Source organism: Cebus imitator, unplaced genomic scaffold (assembly GCF_001604975.1).
Source record: "Cebus imitator isolate Cc_AM_T3 unplaced genomic scaffold, Cebus_imitator-1.0 Scaffold183, whole genome shotgun sequence".
NCBI lineage: Eukaryota > Metazoa > Chordata > Mammalia > Primates > Cebidae > Cebus > Cebus imitator.
The window spans coordinates 1578897-1598342 of record NW_016107498.1 but is presented as its reverse complement, the minus strand read 5'-3'; the positions used below and the strand labels follow the sequence as shown (position 1 = coordinate 1598342).

General features: G+C 32.9%; 1 protein-coding gene across 4 annotated transcripts in view; it reads right to left on the bottom strand.

The window, feature by feature from the left end:
- Window positions 1-19446, bottom strand: part of CNTLN (centlein) — a 338923-nt gene that overhangs the window by 12290 nt on the left and 307187 nt on the right. For 2 of the 4 annotated variants that reach the window (XM_017545930.2, XM_017545931.2), the window contains exons 24-25: window positions 7060-7254; window positions 4476-4553 (exon numbers count right to left, since the gene is read on the bottom strand). In XM_017545930.2, the coding sequence (XP_017401419.1) occupies window positions 4476-4553; window positions 7060-7254 (273 nt within the window). The remainder of the gene's footprint in view (window positions 1-4475; window positions 4554-7059; window positions 7255-19446) is intronic. The other 2 variants (XM_017545932.2, XM_017545933.2) reach the window with 1 other exon arrangement.

Below are 19446 nucleotides of genomic sequence, written 5' to 3'. Positions count from 1 at the left end.
CTAAAAAAGGGTTAGCAAATAACAAAGAATAAAGCAACACACCACAAAACCAAGAACACATTTTCTAGCCATTCATGTCTAAGGGTTTTTATAGAGACTCACACTCTGGTTATAATTGTGTATTATTTGTTTTATACATATATACACATTTTAATATATCCATAATTCTCAAGTTAACTGCCTAGTAAATTTCATAGTTTATACATTTTAACTATTTATTATCCTCCATCCCCAAAGTGTAAACTCTATAAGAGTAGTGAATTTTTATCTGTTTTGTTCACTGCTATATTCTCCAAACCTGAAATAATATCTGGCATGTAGAAGTTACTCATGTATGTTTTTTTAAATGAATTCCAAAGCATAGGCTCAGTTTAACTTCCGCTAATTATTTTCATTGCCTTTATAAAGCCACAAGTACAAAGAACTGTATTAGGTATTCTTAAGGCCTAAAACTGACCTTTATTATAATTTCAATTTGGGGAATCAGAATGCACAGAACAGATAAAAAATGTTTTTTAATGGGCAAAGTTTAAAAAACTGACTGCTTGTTTGGATACGTGAGCAGGTAAGATCAATTAAAGTATAAAGGTCGAACATCTCCTTATGTATCAACTTAACGGAAACTACTGAGTTTGAAATAAAATAATTTATATCATTTGCTCATACTTACAGCCAGTAGACAGAATTCAAGTTCAAACGCATTTAAAGAAATCTCTGCTAATGGTGGGGGAAAGCACATGTGAAATAAGTAATTTATTAAACTTACTTTTAAATGTATTCTTTTTTCTTTTTATAATATGTCCCATTATCAAGTGTAAGTGGAGATGTAATTCACACAGCAAAACTCACCATTTTAAAGTATATAAATCATTGGTTTTTAGTATACTCGCAAGATTGTGTAGCTATCACTAGTAATTCCAGAGCATTTTTATCATCCTCCAACTATATCCGTAAGCAGCCACTCTCTGTAACCCCTCAGCCTCTGACAACCACAAATCTACTGTCTATAGATTTGCCTATTTTTACATTTTGTGTGAATGGAATCATACAATATATAACATTTTATGCCTGGCTTTATTTCTTTCGTTTAACTAAAACTGCTTTACCTCCTTTGTTCTCTAAACCTCTAAAGGCATCATTATCTTTCTCTCCTCCTGTAGTATATTAATCTCACCCATCTTTTGGTTCCTTCATCTAATCTCATTACTGCTATCTAGTCACTCATTATAATGTAGATCACCTCTGTCTCCAGCCTTTCTATTTCTATGGCCAGGCCACATACAGACTCTCATTGGCCCTCACCTGGAACACCTTTTTGCTCCCAGTCTCCTCTCTCCAACCATCCTACATGCTGCTCTAATGCATTTTCCTAAAGCACAACTCTGATTACATTCCTACCCTGCTCAAAAGCTTTTATAATTTGGTCTCAGCCTACTTTTCCTATTCCTATTTTTCTCCCATTTCCTAAACTTGTCTTAGAAAAACAAAATTAGTTTTAGAAAAACTAATTTTGGTAGTTTCTCCATTCCTACTTTATTAATTTGCTTGCTTGTCTCTGCCATAAATTATGTTTTAAAAAATATATTAATGTGAAAAGAGAAATTTATACAAATAAAAATGTTCAAAGAAATTAAAGGCAGCTATGCCATAGAAAGATAAAAGTAGACTTAGTAAGAGTTTTTCAGTGTTCTTCTTATACTAGAAATCTATGGGGACAAACGTAAGGTGCAGATAAATATCAAATATCAAAAATTACCAACAGCATCACAACTACTTGAAATAATGATATATATTTTGTTCTGTATCAAATATATATAAGTTAAAATTTTAGACCTTTAGTTCTCATTTACTCTGGCTAACAGCAAGAGTAGGTATTATATTATTATTAGTTCCACATTGCCACATGGAAGAACAGCTCTTTATTTTGTGGTGAATATTTTATCAATATGTCATTCTATCAGTCAAAAGCAGAAAAAAATATATTTTTTAACAGAAGACAATTCTGTGGCCCAATCAAACAAAAGACAAAATCACAGGGCCAGATTCACCCTGACAATCTCAGGATTCGACCACATACAGCACCCAATACACAGAGAGGACATAAAAGATAAGTTTTCCAATAATTTTATCAAAGTATTTGAATAATAAAACATCAATATTGGACTAATTAGTACTTTTTTAAGAAAATGTCTTGTTATTCCACACCCTAAAGATCATGTAAGCTCATATCCAAGGAGCTATAAGCCATAAACTAAACAAAATGTATGAATGAACATATTTACACTTTTGCCTACACAATCCTGTGAATGTAACACAGACTCTAAAAAAACTGGTGGGCAAAGAAAACCTTTTCTAAAATTCAGGACAAATATAATTGCTCGGATTGAGAGGGAAGAAAAGTAGGCTAAAAAAAAGATGTTTTCTATTTTATAGATTTTTCTCTTGGGTGTAATTATAAAGTGACATTCAAGTGCAACCAATGAAGTACCTATTTTTTCTCTCACAAAATTCAAAGACATCAGCAAAACCACCTATGTCAGTAATAAAAATAAAAAGTCTTTGACTTTTTAAATGTTATCATACTGTCACAGTGGAATAAAATTAGCTTGAAAAATGATCTAAAGGCACATGATGCAGTTCATTATGTATAACAGCAACAGCAGCGGTTTCCCAGTGTTCATAAAGGCTGCTCCATTAAATTTACCTCCAGTCAATAATTAGGAGTCCACAAATAAACCTGGGCAATTAAATCAATACTGCCTGGCAATTATATTCCAGAATCCAGGCTCAGTGGCACAAAAAGGTACTATATCAAGCTGCAGTATTAAGCAGTCTGATGCCATTTCCAACAGGATTTTTTTTACACTTACTGGACAGACTAAGCATATACTCAGAATAATGTAGAATGTGTGTATGTACCTCTCCATGTGTTCACCAAAAAAAACCCAGGTCCAGTGTCAGTACAGGTTTTGTAAAATTTAACAAAGCTCTACACATACAGATTTATTATTTTTATAGTCATAATTGATGATAAAATTTCTAATTCAAATAAATACAAGCCTTATTTACAAAGTGAACATTTTAAACATTCCTTAAAAAGTTCATTTTTTCGTTTTCAAGCTGAAAAAAAAAAAACACCTCATTACAATCATTACTAAACTCATTGATGCACCAGCCACTGAGCTAGGTTCTGGGAATACCACAATTAAGAAATGGACTCTGTTCTCAAAAGCAAGTAGTTAGTGTAAAAGGCTTTGTCCAGCACCTGCACATATATACTTAAACAACTTTAAGCAACCTTCTATTGTTATTAAAGTGATTCTAGACAATGTTTCAGAAACATATCACACCGATACTAATATGAATAGTTTATATACTATTTACTTATTCTCGACTTTACCAAAAGCACAGCAACTAATACTTGTTAATATACATGTGAAATAATTACATTTAATATCAGTTTCTATTTTAAACTTTACACAGAAACATTTACAATGACTTTCCAAAAATCACAGGACAATTTTGGAGGTATTTTGACAAATATGTTTTGGCTTTTATTTATTCCAGTCCATTTAAAAAATAAACAATTAGGTTGAGCCAAAAGAACTATAATGAAAAAGTTTTAGAATAAATTACATGCTGTCAGTGATGTCAAAACAAAAGCTGGCTATGACTAGAAAAGCAGGGCTCTCACCTGCCAATAAACTGCCCTTGATCACTTACAAGAGGGGCGCATCCCCACAGACTATATGTGTATTAAAAAAATACTTGAAAGGGAAGAAAAAGTATCACACAGGTCACAGCAGCAGTCTCAATAGACCCCTAAGGGATTTCAACTCGTCTTGGCCTTGTCATCCTCTATGCAGCTTTCCACGCGGCCCAGAAAATGTCGATAGGAAAATGTTTGAGGGGCCTCTGGTGGAAATTTTTTCATTCTTTCTGCATTGACAGGATGCCAAATCAATATTTACTTCCCACTAACAAGCTGCTCGAGGTCTCAGTAGAAAATATTGTAGAGAATGCGGGAAGACACAGTAATAAACAGCTGTCTGGCTGTGAGGAAAACATGAATTGACTGGAAACAGGTCCATAGTAAAAGGTCACTGAAACTCATGAACTCCTCAGGTGTCCATATCAACTACTAACTTTAAAGACACATAATAAAGAATCTCTTTTCCTGAGAGGTCTGAGAGAATGGATCCTTTTCAGTCTAGCAAGCACAGAGGTTGACTCAATAATTTAATTAATGCATTTGCTAAGACCCATGTTGGCTCTATCCCAAGGCATTTGTTTCATTTGTTAAGTCCAAAAGTACAAATAGAGGGTTAACTTCCCTTTCTACCTAATGGAATACTTCTATACCTAACAGAAGTAAATAATAGGGACGTGTTTACAAAAGTTAGACATCTGGTGAAAATGTAAGTCTTGGAATTCTTATTTGGAAGTTTAATATATGAAACAGTAAAATGAAATACCTGTCCTTCAAGAAGTTTCTGAATGTACAACATCCATTCCTTGTCATTTTCAGCATCAATTTTTGTTTTTTCAATTTCCTAAAGAAAGAAAATAAAAACACTGATGTTAATAGAATTTATATGAACTTGATTATACTATTAGATACTGAGTAAGTCTAGAGTAATATCAGTAGAATTAGAGTCAACAAAGAACAGTCTGTTATCTTCAATTAGAAATACTTAAATCCATGCTCTTTAAAATTTAATTTATAAATACATACTATGGAAGATAAAGTTATATATATATATTTTACAGTAATTCAGAAATATTTAATTTTTACCTTCACAGTGGAGCTAAAAGTAGGGGCTAATATGGGAGTGAAAGCAATTAAAGTGAAAAATAAGATGAAATTATATAAAAGAATCATTTATAGGTGACCCTCCTGAGATAACACAAAACCTAATATCCCAAAATCTGACTTGTCAACAGAAAACTAAGTGGTAATTGTTATCATTACAAACAGAACAGAACATGGCATGACTCTGGTATATCTAAATACTTGTTGATTCAAACTATCCAATGATCTACTGATAGGCAAGGGACATACCAACTTAAAGTGCTGTAAGTCATGAAGTATTTTCAACCAATCAATTATCATGATAGAATATTTCTGGAATTGAAATGTATTCACATGTGCAGTTGATGAGTCACTTGAAATTGTAATTCAGTTTACAAAAAATAATAGACTTTCCAAGAAAGGAAGGGCATGAGAAACTATTATTTATTGAAATTTACTGCATGGCAGGCATCATGCTAGGCACTTCAGATAGGCTATCACAGTTTTGATGTGAATTTACCATAGTTCAATATAGTGTAAAGAACATAAATCAAGTGATCTGGGCTCTGCCTGGGCAAATCCTTGGACCTCTAGAAGATGCCACAATCAGTCTAAATAAGCTCTGGTCTATAAAGAAATCTAGTAAATATATCAAAATATACCTATCCCTCTCAGAACAGTGTGTTTATATCTCTTTTTCTTCCAGGAGGGACTTGATTTAAGATTGTGTGAAATGCATGTTACAGTGCTGTGTACTCTGTCTTCAGACTCTACCTGCCCAGAGGCAGAGGTGTCATTTCTTCACAGACATGTACCATCCAGTCTTTGGGGCTATCAAGAGAGATCCTTTTCTAATTCATATATTCAAAGAGGACAACTTTTCTAATTTACTCACTCAAAGAGGATGTTTTTCTCTAATTTCTTAGCCCAGACAGTGCCTCATTTTAGAGACTTCTTGGTCTCAAAAAAAAAAAAAAAAAAAAGGGTGGCTCTGTGTTCCAGAATTATGTACATGTATAAGTGCATGTGTACATGTATAAACACATACATGTATACAGATATACTCACATGAGGGACTAAGCTAAATCTGAGTGTTTTAAAATTCCTAGTCAACAGTAGAGGCCTTATTCTTAATTTTTGTTAGGTTTCTCATCAATCAATGTATTTTAATTAAATGCCTATAATAAGGCTTAGTTAACACCCTTGCCAAAAGTAACATTATTCCCATGTGTCTTATATTTGATACTATATGTGATACTGTTCTTAAACTTCAAAGTTTAGAATTTGATAAAAAGTAATAGACATTTTGGCATAGCTGCTGAAAACAGAAACTGGTAAGTCACCCACGGGATGAAAATAATACCTGTAGGGTTCCTTTGAACTATTTTCTAACGATTCTTGGCAGTTCAAAAATCTTTGCATATTGTAGATTTGCCCTATTCCAGAGATCTTTCAAAAGCTGATGAGGGGGCTACAGGATGATCTCATACAAACACCCAAGTCTATTATTGAACAAATATTTGTTGAGAAGCTGCTGCCATCATCTTCTACCATTCCAAAAGATAAAAATCTAACATGCATGAATTAAAGCTCAGAGGTATAGTAGGGTAGGAATGACATCCCACACATGTTTCACAAAAGACTGCATGGGATGAGATTCTGCTGTTATGAGGTAGTGACTATGTCAAAAATGCAGGGTTTTCCCCAGGAGGTGCTGAAAGGCTATTAAAGACTATACCTGTATGCATATAAATTCACTCAGAAGTATTTTGCCAATGTTAAGAAATAAATATTTTTCAACAATATATTTTCAAAAGGTATATTGATAAATAATAATTTTAAATTTAGCTATGAAAGCAATAGATTTAGCACTTTTTAAAAAATCTCACAAGGAGAAAAAACTTCAAATCAATGAAGACTCAGCTTAACTAAATACATTCAAGCTAGCTTAATTAAGTATACTGGCTTATACAATATATAATATGATTAAGTAAGTTAAAGAAAATGCAATAGATAGGAAAGAATAACTGAATTTAATAACAAGTAATTCAAAAGGTTATAAGTACTAGTTTATTTCTATATTATACAGTTAAATTTCTTTAAAGGCTTTTTGAGTTCATTAATACTTAACATATATCTTTCATTGGCACTTTAACAATCTTACCTTCATTAATACTATCTTAAAGATGAAATTACAAGATATAAACAAATAAAAATATGTACTTAAGTCCAATATGTAATAAACTCTTTATTAATAAATACTTAACTGATCTTACCACTTCATCTTCTGTGTCTAATATTTCCTCTAGATCTGACCGTGAAATGTTCAGGATAGAAGCTGCCAAGGCCTGGGCTTTATGGGTTGAGGTTTTACAGATGTCCCTGTTTTTCTTCATTTTTTTAAGCTCTCTTATTTGTCGCCTTACCACATGGACGTCATTTTGTAACTCTTTGGCCAAAGCCTGTAACATATTGGAAAGAAATTGAGCTTATATGGAAGTCATAATAAAGACAAAGCAGTAATAACATAAAAATGTGAAGATACTAACAAATCGTTTTTTTACGAGGATTACTCTGATTTTAATTATTTTGGAATACGGCAGATTGCTCTTTACTTATTATCAGTGTGCAATAAAAATTCTCTTCAATAAACACTTAACCAACTTGCCGGATTAAACAAAGCCCCCCCACCCCTCTTTCAGATATGCCAATGATGTTACTTGGTGAATGCTTACAGCAGGCAGGCTATTTTTAATCATGCCAAAGCACAGCTACTTCCACTAGTTGACCTAACACCAAGAGTCAGGTTCTACTTATTCCTCAGTGTGCATATATTATTTGTAACAGGTTAGTTGCATAATTCATTTAATTGTTACATAAACCAATGAAAGACTACTGAAGAAAGAACTGTTTCTATTTTATAGATACTAGATTAGAAATGCTTTAGAAGAAGTTGAGAAAGACAAATGGGGTCAAAGTTTAATTATGTGTGGTAAGTTATCTATGGGCAAGACAACAATAAACGACTGAAGAAAAATTATTAAAAAATCAAGGATTGCTTCACAAGCCTTTAAGTTGCCCCTTTGAGAAATCAGTAATGCTAGCCCATACCACACCTATGTGTGGGTAACAAAAAGTTGCTCCTTAATCTGGTTGGACAGAGTGCCTCAGTTCATGGCTTTGTGATAATGAGAACAGGTTAGTTACATGCTTGGGCTGTTTCTCATCTTTTGCTAGCATAAGCAGTGTTACAATAAATAATGGCACTCAGATATTAATTTTGCATCTCTAGGATATATGGCTAGAATTGAAACTGCTGGATCAAAGGGTGTGTATAATTGCGACAGCTGTTACTTAATTCTATCCCTGTTCTCCATCCAAAATAGTACTGACATATATCTTCACAAAGAATGAATGAAAGTATCTGTTTCTCCACATGATTAGCAAAACACCACTATGTTATTTCAGAGTAGTTTATTTTTTCACTGTATTTTAAAGTTTCATTTCTCTCACTATAAATAAAGTTGAGCATCAGCCTTAAGAAATTATATTTTCTTTGTCATTTTTTGTCTTTCTTAGGGATTTACAGGAGTTTTTATATATTAGAGAAATCATATTTGCCTATTGTATATATTTCAATTTTTTCATAATTTGTTCTTTTTCTTTTGACAGTAGTGTCAAAGAAAAATATTTTTAATTTTGTATGTACTCAAATTACTGAATATTTTCCTTTCTCACACTTTTGAATTTAGTGGGATACTTTAAAAAGCATTCTCCACAATGAAGTATACAGAAAATACTTTCAAACCACAACTTTTGTTTTGCTTTTATTATTTTTCAGTTAAAATTTTTGTATGCATTTGTAATCATTTAGAAGATTATTACATAAAATCATACTCAGTTGTCCCGTCACCACTTGCAAATAGTCCATCTTTCTTTCAGTGATTTCATAAATCTTTATGTCAGTGTCTGAGCTTTCTATTCTGTTCCATCTCTTTTTATTAGTTAAGTTTTACATTTGAGTATATTTTAACTAATAATGCTGTATTTTAAATTTTAACATTGATTAAAGCTATCTCTCTCTTATTGTCCCTCTACGTCAGTTTTTTTTTTTTGTGTGTGTTTTTGCTTGTTTGATTTTCCATATGAATTTCACATTTCACATTCAGCTTGTGTAGATTCTCTGCCCCTTAAAAATATCTTACTGGTAATTTTATTTCCATCATGTTAAATTTAATTTGGATCATGTTGACATTTTGGAATGCTGTGTCTTCCTAATCAAATAATATGTTATTCTTTTCCATTTGTTTAGGTCTTTATCTGTGTTTCAAAGGATTGTTTTAAAGTTTGCTCTGTACAGATCTAGTTTATTTCTGGGCATTTTATTTTATATAATTTTATTATTTTTTATAGGAGTTTTTCAGTTGATTCCTGTTTCTAGGAATTCAAACAACTAACTGTAAAGACTGATAATTTTATCTCCTTTTCTTTTATCTTTATACCTCTAATTTACTTTTCCTTTCTTATTTCCCTGGTTATTAAGTACCCCTTGAATGATATTAAATAGTCTTATGGATGGACATACTTGACTTGTTCCTGATTTTAGTGAAGTCCTTCTGTTTCCTGGAAAACACTATACAAGCTTTTGATTTGATTTAGCCTATTTTAATATACTAGGAAAGTAACTGGAAGTAACTATATTTTATTTCCTACAGAAATGAATACATTTTCTTAAGTATTCATTCTAGCATCCATATAGGCTATCATTGTTTTCTATCATAAATCTATTAAAAGGATTATTAGTATTTTTTTTAGTATCGAGATATCCTTGCATTCTAGAATAAACTGTACCTGGTTATGGCACAATTTTTTGATGTGCTGCCAAATTTATCTGCTAATATTTTATCTAATTTTTCTGCACTAATATGAGGTTTTTATTTTATGCAATCCTCCAGAAAAGTTTGGAATATATCTTTCTTTTTCCATGTTCTATAGTAGTTTCAATGAGATTGAATTTATCTGCCCTTTATTGATGTGGTATCACTCAGTTGCATTTGGCCTCGTATTTATTACAGTGGAAGGCAGCTTTTTGACAATTAGTTTTGATATTCTATCCGTTCTGGAATGAGTTTTGGTGCATTATATTTTCCTAGAAATTTATCCATGTCATTCAGGGTTTCAAATTTATTTGAAGAGAATTAAGCAGTCTGCCACGATTTTTTTTTTCCTGCATCTAGGTCTAGGATTACGTTCACTTATCACTTCTTATTTGTATGGTTCTGCTTTTGTGGTTTCTTTTTTCTTAAGTAGGTAGGTTAAAGGTTTATCTATTTTATTGCTTTTTATTTTATTTTCAAAAAATCTTGTATTCATTGGTTAATTTGACAAATTTTAATTTCTATTTTAATCTTTAGATTCTGGTTATTTTTCTTAATTCATTTGCTAAATGTTTATTCTGATTTTTTATTTATTAGATATATAAGGCTACAAATTTTTTTTGATCGCCATTTCAGTTTTATCCTATGGGTTCCAATAATTCCAGAATATTATTCTTTTAGGGATATTCTGCAATGTGCTCAGATTTTCTCCTTAACCCAAGAACCTTTAAAAGCATTTTTCTGTTTAATATCTACATGGTAGTGACTTACCTTTTCCAGTTTTGTAATAAATTGTAGTTTCATTTGCATTATCTCTACTATTTATGCGTAGTATATATAAATATTGATGTTATTTATACTATTAATAGAATATTATCCATGCTATTTTGACCTTTCAGAATAATTGAGGTTTTCTTTTTGGAGAGTCTCAGGTAGGATTTCTGAAGAAAAGACTCTGAGATGTAGATCTTTGTGCAGATGTCTATGGGGGAGTGCACTTAGGAACAACAACTGTAGGAAACTTAGGAAGGCAGGACTGGGCAGAAGGAGAAGCTGAACTGCATGGCAGTTTCAAAAGAGGCTTCAAGTTACCTTAAGGGAAGCTTTGGAGTTGAGATGTATTGTGAGCGAGGCGGTGGGTACATATCCAGACAGCTATCAAAAATCTCATTAAACTGAATACTTAAGGCCTGTGCATTTTATTTCATTTCTTCTCATGTCTGATTTCTTTTAATTAATATGGTGTTTTTAAGATTCATCCACATTATCATATGTATCTGTAAGTTTTTCTTTTATTTACCGTAGGATGCACAATTAGATGTAATAAGTTCAACATATTTAAATGTACAATTTGATCAGCTTTAATATATACACATGCAACCGTCAAAACATTTTTTGAGATAATTTTATTTTCTTTTACTTCCATTACTTTATCTGCCAGCATCCTTTTATCTGTTCCTGTTGTCTCACCATCTTTTCCCTAATTTTTTTACATTTATTTCCATTTTGCAAAGGTATTCTTAAGAGAAAATTATTTCATTAACAGTTTTAATTCATAGTAAAATATTTTCATCTGCTCTGTTGCAACTTATCTCTGTTGAAATGTATTTTCCTGCCTTTACTTTTCCTATTTTTATCCTCCATCCTTATTCTAATATATTTGTACAGATACTGTGCTGGTTCCTTCTTCAGGACTCATTTTTGAAAGAAGAGTTTTTCTTGAACCATTTGTTTACAGAAAGTTATGTAGCAGAGGGGCTTGGGCTGTTTGCTATGCTGTTCAAATATTACATATAAATTTAGGAATTGTTTACTGGTGAATTCTATTAGCTAGGCTATTTTTGTTATAGAATTGTTTTGCTGATGTTTTTACAAGTAAATAATGTATTTTCTTGGCTGCTCTGAGAAATGCTGTTTCCTGCATATTGGCCTTGTCTGTGTTATTCTTCATTAAGCCCTGCCTCTTCTCTTTGGAAGCAAGCCAGGTATAGAAATGTCATAAACCATTGAAGCTCTATTCCCCTTTTTATCTTGGTTTGTCTAGCTAAACATCTTTGAATTTTATTTAATTTTTTAAAAAACCTCATCTTAGTTTCACTGATCTTTTCTATTGTTCTTCTTGTCTCTATTTCATTTAGTTCCACTGTAATCTTTATTATTTCTTTCTTTCTGCTAAAGTTGAGCTTAGTTTGTTCTTCTTTTTCTAGTTCTTTGAGTCATAAAGTTAGGTTGTTTATCTGAGAAGCTTATTTTTTCTTAATGTAGGTGTTTACACCTATAATATTTCCTCTTATAAATGCTCTTGTTGCACCTTGTAAATTTTGGTATGATGTGTTTCCATTTCTGTTTCTTTCAAGGTATTTTAAAATTTCCATTTTGATTTCTTCTTTGACCTATTGGTTGATAAAGAGTGTCCATATTTTAATAAGTTTTATAAGTTTTCCAATTTTCCTGTTATTGAATTGATATTTAGTTTCATATTATTATAATGAAAAAGATACTTGACCTGATTTCAATCTTCTTAAATTTGCTGAGATATTTTGTGGCCTAACATACAGTCTATCCTGGAAAATGTTCTTCAGGCTTGAGAAGAATACAAATCTGCTGCTGTTGGATGGGATATTCCATATATGTTCAGTCCATTTTGTCTATAGTGTTGTTCAAATCTTCTGTGCCCTTATGGATTTTCTGGATAATGGATGCATTATTGAGAGTAGGGTATTAAAGTCCCCTACTCTTATTGTATTAGTTTATTTCTCCTTTCAGTTCTGTTAGTATTTTTTCTATACATTTAAGTGCTCCCAAGTTTGGTGCATAAATATTTATAATTATTATATTTTCTTGATGAATTAACACCTTTAATATTATATAATGGCCTTCATTGTCTCTTGTGACTGTTTTTTACTTAAGTCTATTTTGCCTCATAAAAGTATAGACACTTGTGCTCTCTTTCTGCCATCATTTGCATGAAATATTTTTTCCACCCCTTTACTTTTAGTCTATGTGGGTCCTTAAAGCTGAACTGAGTCTCATATAGGCAGCAAATTACTGGATTTTTAAAACCATCCATTCAGCTACTGTCTACTGATTGGTGAGTTTAATTCATTTACATTTAAAATTATTACCAGGGAAGGGCTCCCTATCTCGCTATTTATACCTTGTTAATTGTTTTCTTACTGTTGTGTAGTTTCTTTGCTCTTTATTCCTATCTTATCTTGTGATCTGATGACTTTTTGTGGTGGTATGTTTTGATTCCTTTCAGTTAAACTTATGTATATCTAGATCTACTACAGGCATTTCCTTTGTGGCCACCATGAGGTCTACATAAAATATGTTAGGACTTTCTACTTTAAGCGGTTAACTACTTAGCTTTAATTGCATATAAAAATCTCTATACTTTTACCTTTAACTCTCTCAAATTTTAGGTTACTGATGTTACAATTTATATATTTTTTATATTGTGTATTCACAAAAATTATTATAATTACAGTTATATTTAATATTTTAATTAAAACTTTTATATGAGAGTTAAGGTGATTTATACAAAAGCACTACAATATTAGAGGATTCTGATTTTAACTCTATATTTAGCTTTACTAATCAGAGTCTTTTCCTTTCAGCTTGAATATGTCTCCTCAGCATTCCTTATAAGAACCATAAATTCCCTCCACTTTCATTTGTTCGGGAAAGTCTTTATCTCCTTCATTTATGAAGGACAGATTTGCTAACTATGGTATTCTTGGTTGGCAGGGTTTTTTTCCTTTCAATATATCATGCCACACCCTCCTGGCCTACAAAGTTTCTACTGAGAAATCCACCAATAGTATTATGGGTGCTTCCTTGTATGTGATAAATCTCTTTGGCTGCTTTCAAAATTCTTCGTCTTTAATGTTTGGGAATTATAATGTGTCTCATGAATCTCCACGTCCATTTCTCTCACCAAATTTGGGAAGTTTCAGCCATTATTTTTTTAAAGAGGCTTTCTGTCTTTTCTCTCTCCTCCTTCTGAAATTCCTATAATGCACATATTGTTTAATTGTGTCCCATAGTTCCTATAGGCTTTCTTCATGCATTTCAGTCTTCCTTTTATTCTGACTGGATAATTTCAAATGACCTCCCATTGAGTTCACTGATTCTTTCTTATATTTGTTCAAGTCTGACTTTGAAGATTCCTATTGAATTTTTCAGTTTAGTCATAGTATTCTTATCTCTGGGATTGCTGTGGTTTTTTTTTTTTTTTTTTTTTTTTTTTTTTTTGAACCTCTTTTTTTTATCATGCATTGTCTTCCTAATTTCATTTAGCTGTCCATCATGTTTTCTTATAGTTGACTGAACTTTAAGAGGACTAATCTGAATTTGTTGTCAGTTTTTATATATTCATTTACTTAGGGTTAATTATTTGAGCTTTACTATTTTCCTTTGATTATGTCATGTTTCCATGATTCTTCATAATCCCTGTATCCTTGCATTGGTGTCAGCACATTTAAGGAAGCAACCACTTCTTCCAGGCTTTATAGGTTTTCTTCAGCAGGAATAGCTCACTAGTCAGTCCAACCTTTGGATCTGAACAGGCCAGGAGACAACATCCATGGGTAGGTAGGCAGTACTTGCTGTCAGGCTCTCTAGTTGGGCAGAGCTGCTGTCCATACTGATAAGGTCAGGCGGTCACTGGTTGAGCTCTGCAGTCAGACAGGGCTGCTGGCTAGGCTCTAGAATTGCTTCTTGTTGACATAATCAAAAATAAATAAGTAGGACTATATCAAACTAAAAAGCTTCTACACAGCAAACAACAGTGAAAAGACAACCTACAAAATGGAAGAAAATATTTGCAAGTCACATATTTGACAGAGGTTAATATCCAAAATACAAGCATACTTCAGACATATTGTGGGTTCCATTTTAGACCACCACAATAAAGCAAATATCACAATAAGTGAGTCATACAATGTTTTTGGTTTCTCGGTGAATGTAAAAGTTATGTTATAAGTGTGCAATAGCATTATGTCTAAGAAATGTATATACCTTAATTAAAAATACTTTATTGCTAAAAATGTTAATGATCATCTGAGCCTTCAGCACACTGTAATAACTTTTCTAGTGGAGAGCCTTGCCTCAAGGTTGATAACTGCTGACAAATGATAGGGTGACGATTGCTGAAGGCTGGGCTGGCTATGGCAATTTCTTTAAGACAACAATGAAACTTGCCATATCCATGGATTCTTCCTTTTATGAAAGATTTCTCTATAGCATGTGATGCTGTTTGGTAGCATTTTACCAGAGTAAAACTTCTTCCAAAACTGATGTCAATCCTCTCAAATCCTGCCACTGCTCTACCAACTAAGTTTACGAAATATTCTAAATCTTTTGTTGTCATTTCAACAATGTTCATAGCATTTTCACCAGGAGTAGATTTCACCTCAGGAAACCACTTTCTTTGCTCATCCCTAAGAGGCAACTACTCATCCATTCAGGTTTTATCAAGAGATTGCAACAATGCAGTCATATATTGGGATCTATTTCCAATTTTAGTTCACTTGCTATTTCTACCACATCTGTAGTTTCTTCCTCCACTAACATCTTGAACCCCTCAAAGTTATCCATAAAAGTTAGAATCAACTTCATCCAAATTCCTGCTAATGTTGCTATTTTGACATCTTCCCATGAATCATGAATGTTCTTAAATGGCATCTAGAATGGTGAATCCTTTCCAGAAGGATTTCCATTTACTTTGGTCAACTCCATCAGAGGAATCACTATGTACAGAAGCTATGCCTTGTGAAATCTATTTCTTAAATAATAAGACTTTAAAGTCTTCAACTTTAAAGTTGAAATTACTCCTTGAACTATGAGCTGAATAATGGATATGATATTAGCAGGCATGAAAACAGCATTAATCTCAATGTACATCTCCATCAAAGCTCTTGGGTGACTAGGTACATTGTCAATGAGCAGCAATATTTTGAAAGGAATATTTTTTTCTAAGTAGCAGGTCTCAACAGTGGGCCTAAAGTATTCAGTAAACCATGCTGTAAATAGATGTGTTGTCATTTAGGCATTGTTATTCCATTTATAGATCACAGGCATAGTAGATTTAGCATAATTCTTAAGGGCCCTAGGATTTCTGGAATATTAAATGAACATTGGCTTCAACTTAAAGTCCTCAGCTGCATTATCCCTAAGAAGAAAGTCAGTCTTTTCTTTGAAGCTTTGAAGCCAGGCGCTGACTTCCCTTTCTAGCTTTCTCCTAGATGGCATCTTCTTCTAATAGAAGGCTGTTTTGTCTACATAGAAAATATGTAGAGAAAGTCAAATAATCTCTGTTTGCAGATAACATGATTGTATATTTAGAAAACCCCATCATCTCAGCCCAAAATCTCCGTAAGCTGAGAAGCAACTTCAGCAAAGTCTCAGGATACAAAATCAATGTGCAAAAATCACAAGCATTCCTATACGTGAATAACAGACAAACAGAGAGCCAAATCATGAGTGAACTCCCATTCACAATTGCTACAAAGAGAAAAAAAAACCTAAGAATACAAGTTACAAGGGATGAGAAGGACCTCTTCAAGGGGGACTACAAACCACTGCTCAAGGAAATAAGAGAGGACACAAACAGATGGAAAAACATTTCATGCTCATGGATAAGAAGAATCAATATCATGAAAATGGCCATACTGTCCAAAGTAATTTATAGATTCAATGTTATCCCCATGAAACTACCATTGACTTTCTTCACAGAATTGGAAAAAACTACTTTAAATTTCATACGGAACCAAAAAAGAGCCCACATAGCCAAGACAAGCCTAAGGAAAAAAACAACAACAAAAAACAAACAAAAAAAAAACAAAGCTGGAGGCATCACACTACCTGACTTCAAACTATACTATCAGGCTACAGTAACCAAAACAGCATGGTACCAGTACCAAAACAGATATATATATATATATGTATGAAACAGAACAGAGGCCTCATAAATAACACCACACATCTATAACCATCGGATTTTTGACAAATATGATAAAAACAAGCAATGGGGAAAGGATTCCTTATTTAATAAATGGTGTTGGGAAAACTGGCTAACCATATGCAAAAAGCTGAAACCGGATCCCTTCCTTACACCTTATACAAAAATTAACTCAAGACAGATTAAAGACTTAAACGTAAGACCTAAAACCATAAAAATCCTAGAAGAAAACCTAGGTAATACTATTCAGGACATAGGCATGGGCAAAGACTTCATGACTAAAACACCAAAAGCTATGGCAACAAAAGCCAAATTGACAAATAGGATCTAATTAAACTAAAGAGGTTCTGCACAGCAAAAGAAACTGTCATCAGGCAACCTATAGAATGAGAGGAAATTTTTGCAATCTATCCATCTCCAAAGGCTAATATACAGAATCTACAAAGAACTTAAACAAATTTACAAGAAAAAAACAAACAACCCTATCAAAAAGTGGGCAAAGGGTATGAATAGACACTTCTCAAAAGAAGACATTTATGTAGCCAAGAAACATATGAGAAAATACTCATCATCACTGGTCATTAGAGAAATGTAAATCAAAACCACAATGAGATACCATCTCACACCAGTTAGAATGGCATTCATTAAAAACTCAGGAAACAACAGATGATGGATAGGATGTAGAGAAATAGGAATGCTTTTACACTGTTGGTGGAACTGTAAATTAGTTCAACCATTGTGGAAGACAGTGTAGTGATTCCTCAAGGATCTAGAACTAGAAATACCATTTGAACCAACAATTCCATTACTGGGTATATACCTAAAGGATTATAAATCACTCTACTATAAAGACATATGCACACGTATGTTTATTGCAGCACTGTTCAAATAGCAAAGACTTGGAACCAACTCAAATGCCCATCAATGATAGACTGGATAAAGAAAATGTGGCACACATACACTATGGAACACTATGCAGCCATAAAAAATTATGAGTTTATGTCCTTTTCAGGGACATGGATGAAGCTGGAAACCATCATTCTCAGAAAACTAACATAAGAACAGAAAACCAAACACCACATGTGTTTGGTTTTTCTACTAGCTTCTTTGTTTTCCAGAACTTAAAGTATAATTAAAAAGAAAATATGTTGTTTAATGTAGTCACTTTCATCAGTGATCTTACCTACATCTTTTGGATAACTTGCTGCAGCTTTCACATCAGCACTTGCTGCTTTACCTTGTATTCTTATGTTATGTAGCTGGCATCTTTCCTTGTATCTCTGGTAGCTTTAAGGTGTTCTGCTGCTTCCTCAGCTCTCTCATCCTTTGTAAAACTGATGGTAGTTAGGGCCTTGCTCTGGATTAAGCTTTAGCTTAAACTGTTGTGGCTGGTTTAATATTTTATCCAGACCACTAAAACTTTCTGTGTATCAGCAATAAGGCTGTTTCACTTTCTTATCATTTTTGTTTTTATGAAATAACATTTTTCATTTCCTTCAGGAACTTTTCCTTTGCATTCACAACTTGGCTGTTTGGTGCAAAAGGCCTAATTTCAGATGATCTCAGCTTTTGACCTGCCTTCCCCACTAAGTTTTTCTAGCTTCATATTTCTAGCTTTTGATTCAAAGTGAGAAACGTGATTCTTCCTTTCACTTGAACTCTTAGAGGTCACTGGAGTTAGTTAGTTGGCCTAACTACAATATTGTTGAGTCTCAGGAAATCTGGAGGCCCAGGGAGAGGGAGTGTGATGGGGAAAAAGACAGTTGGGAGAGAACAGTCAGAACACACATATTTATCAGTTATGTTCACTGCCTAATTAATTGGGGTTCAGGTCATGGCACCCCAAAACAATTAAAACAATAACATTAAAGATTACTGATCACAGACCACCATAACAGCTAGAATGAACACGTTTGAAATATTACAATAGTTACCAAAATGTGACACAGAAACACAAAGTAAGCATATACTGTTGGGAAAAACAAATGGAGCTCATAGATTTATTTGACACCGGGCTGCCACGAACCTTCAATTTGTATAAAACACAGTATCTGCGAAGTGCAACAGAGCAAACACAATAAAATCAGATATGTCTATATTTAAGGAACAGCTACATCCTATCTTTTTTATTTGCCAGTTTTCTTATTCTTCTCCCCTCCCTTCCTTCTTTCCCTGCCCGTTCCCTCTCTCCCTTCTTTTCTGTTTCCTGGCTTGTGTCAGATCGATGGAGCTTTCTTTATTCCTTTTATTCATCAAACTCTTTACAAATTAAATATTTTTATTCTTATGGTCATCTTTAAATGTTTCAAATATATATTTAACATTATATTTTGAATCAATATCTAGAGTTTCTTATACTCCATATTGTTCCATCAAAGCAAAAAGGAAACTTAACTCTTCCAACCAACCCATTACCCCCATTTCTAATACTGTAAACATTAAGGTCAAAAATGATTTAGATTTAACCAGCTTACAGGTTTTCTACTAGCTTCTTCATTTTCCATTGTTTCATATGTTCAAAAGTTGACAGGACTGAGAGATCTGAAGAAGTGACAAGATAAACTACTTGAATATATGGAAGAAAAGGACAAAGACCTTGAGAGAGCAGAGGGCCTACAGTGTTCAAAAAAAAGGGCAAGAAAATCAGAAAGAAAGGCTACAGTAGAATAAGTGAGGTAAAATGTCGTAGAAAGTGAAGTTGCAGAAGTAACAATAAAATTAATCATGAAGTCCTTTGTGGGGAGACAAGGTTTTCTATTTTCCTGAGTAATGAGGAGTCCTGTGAGATGAAGTCTCACTCTGTCACCCAGGCT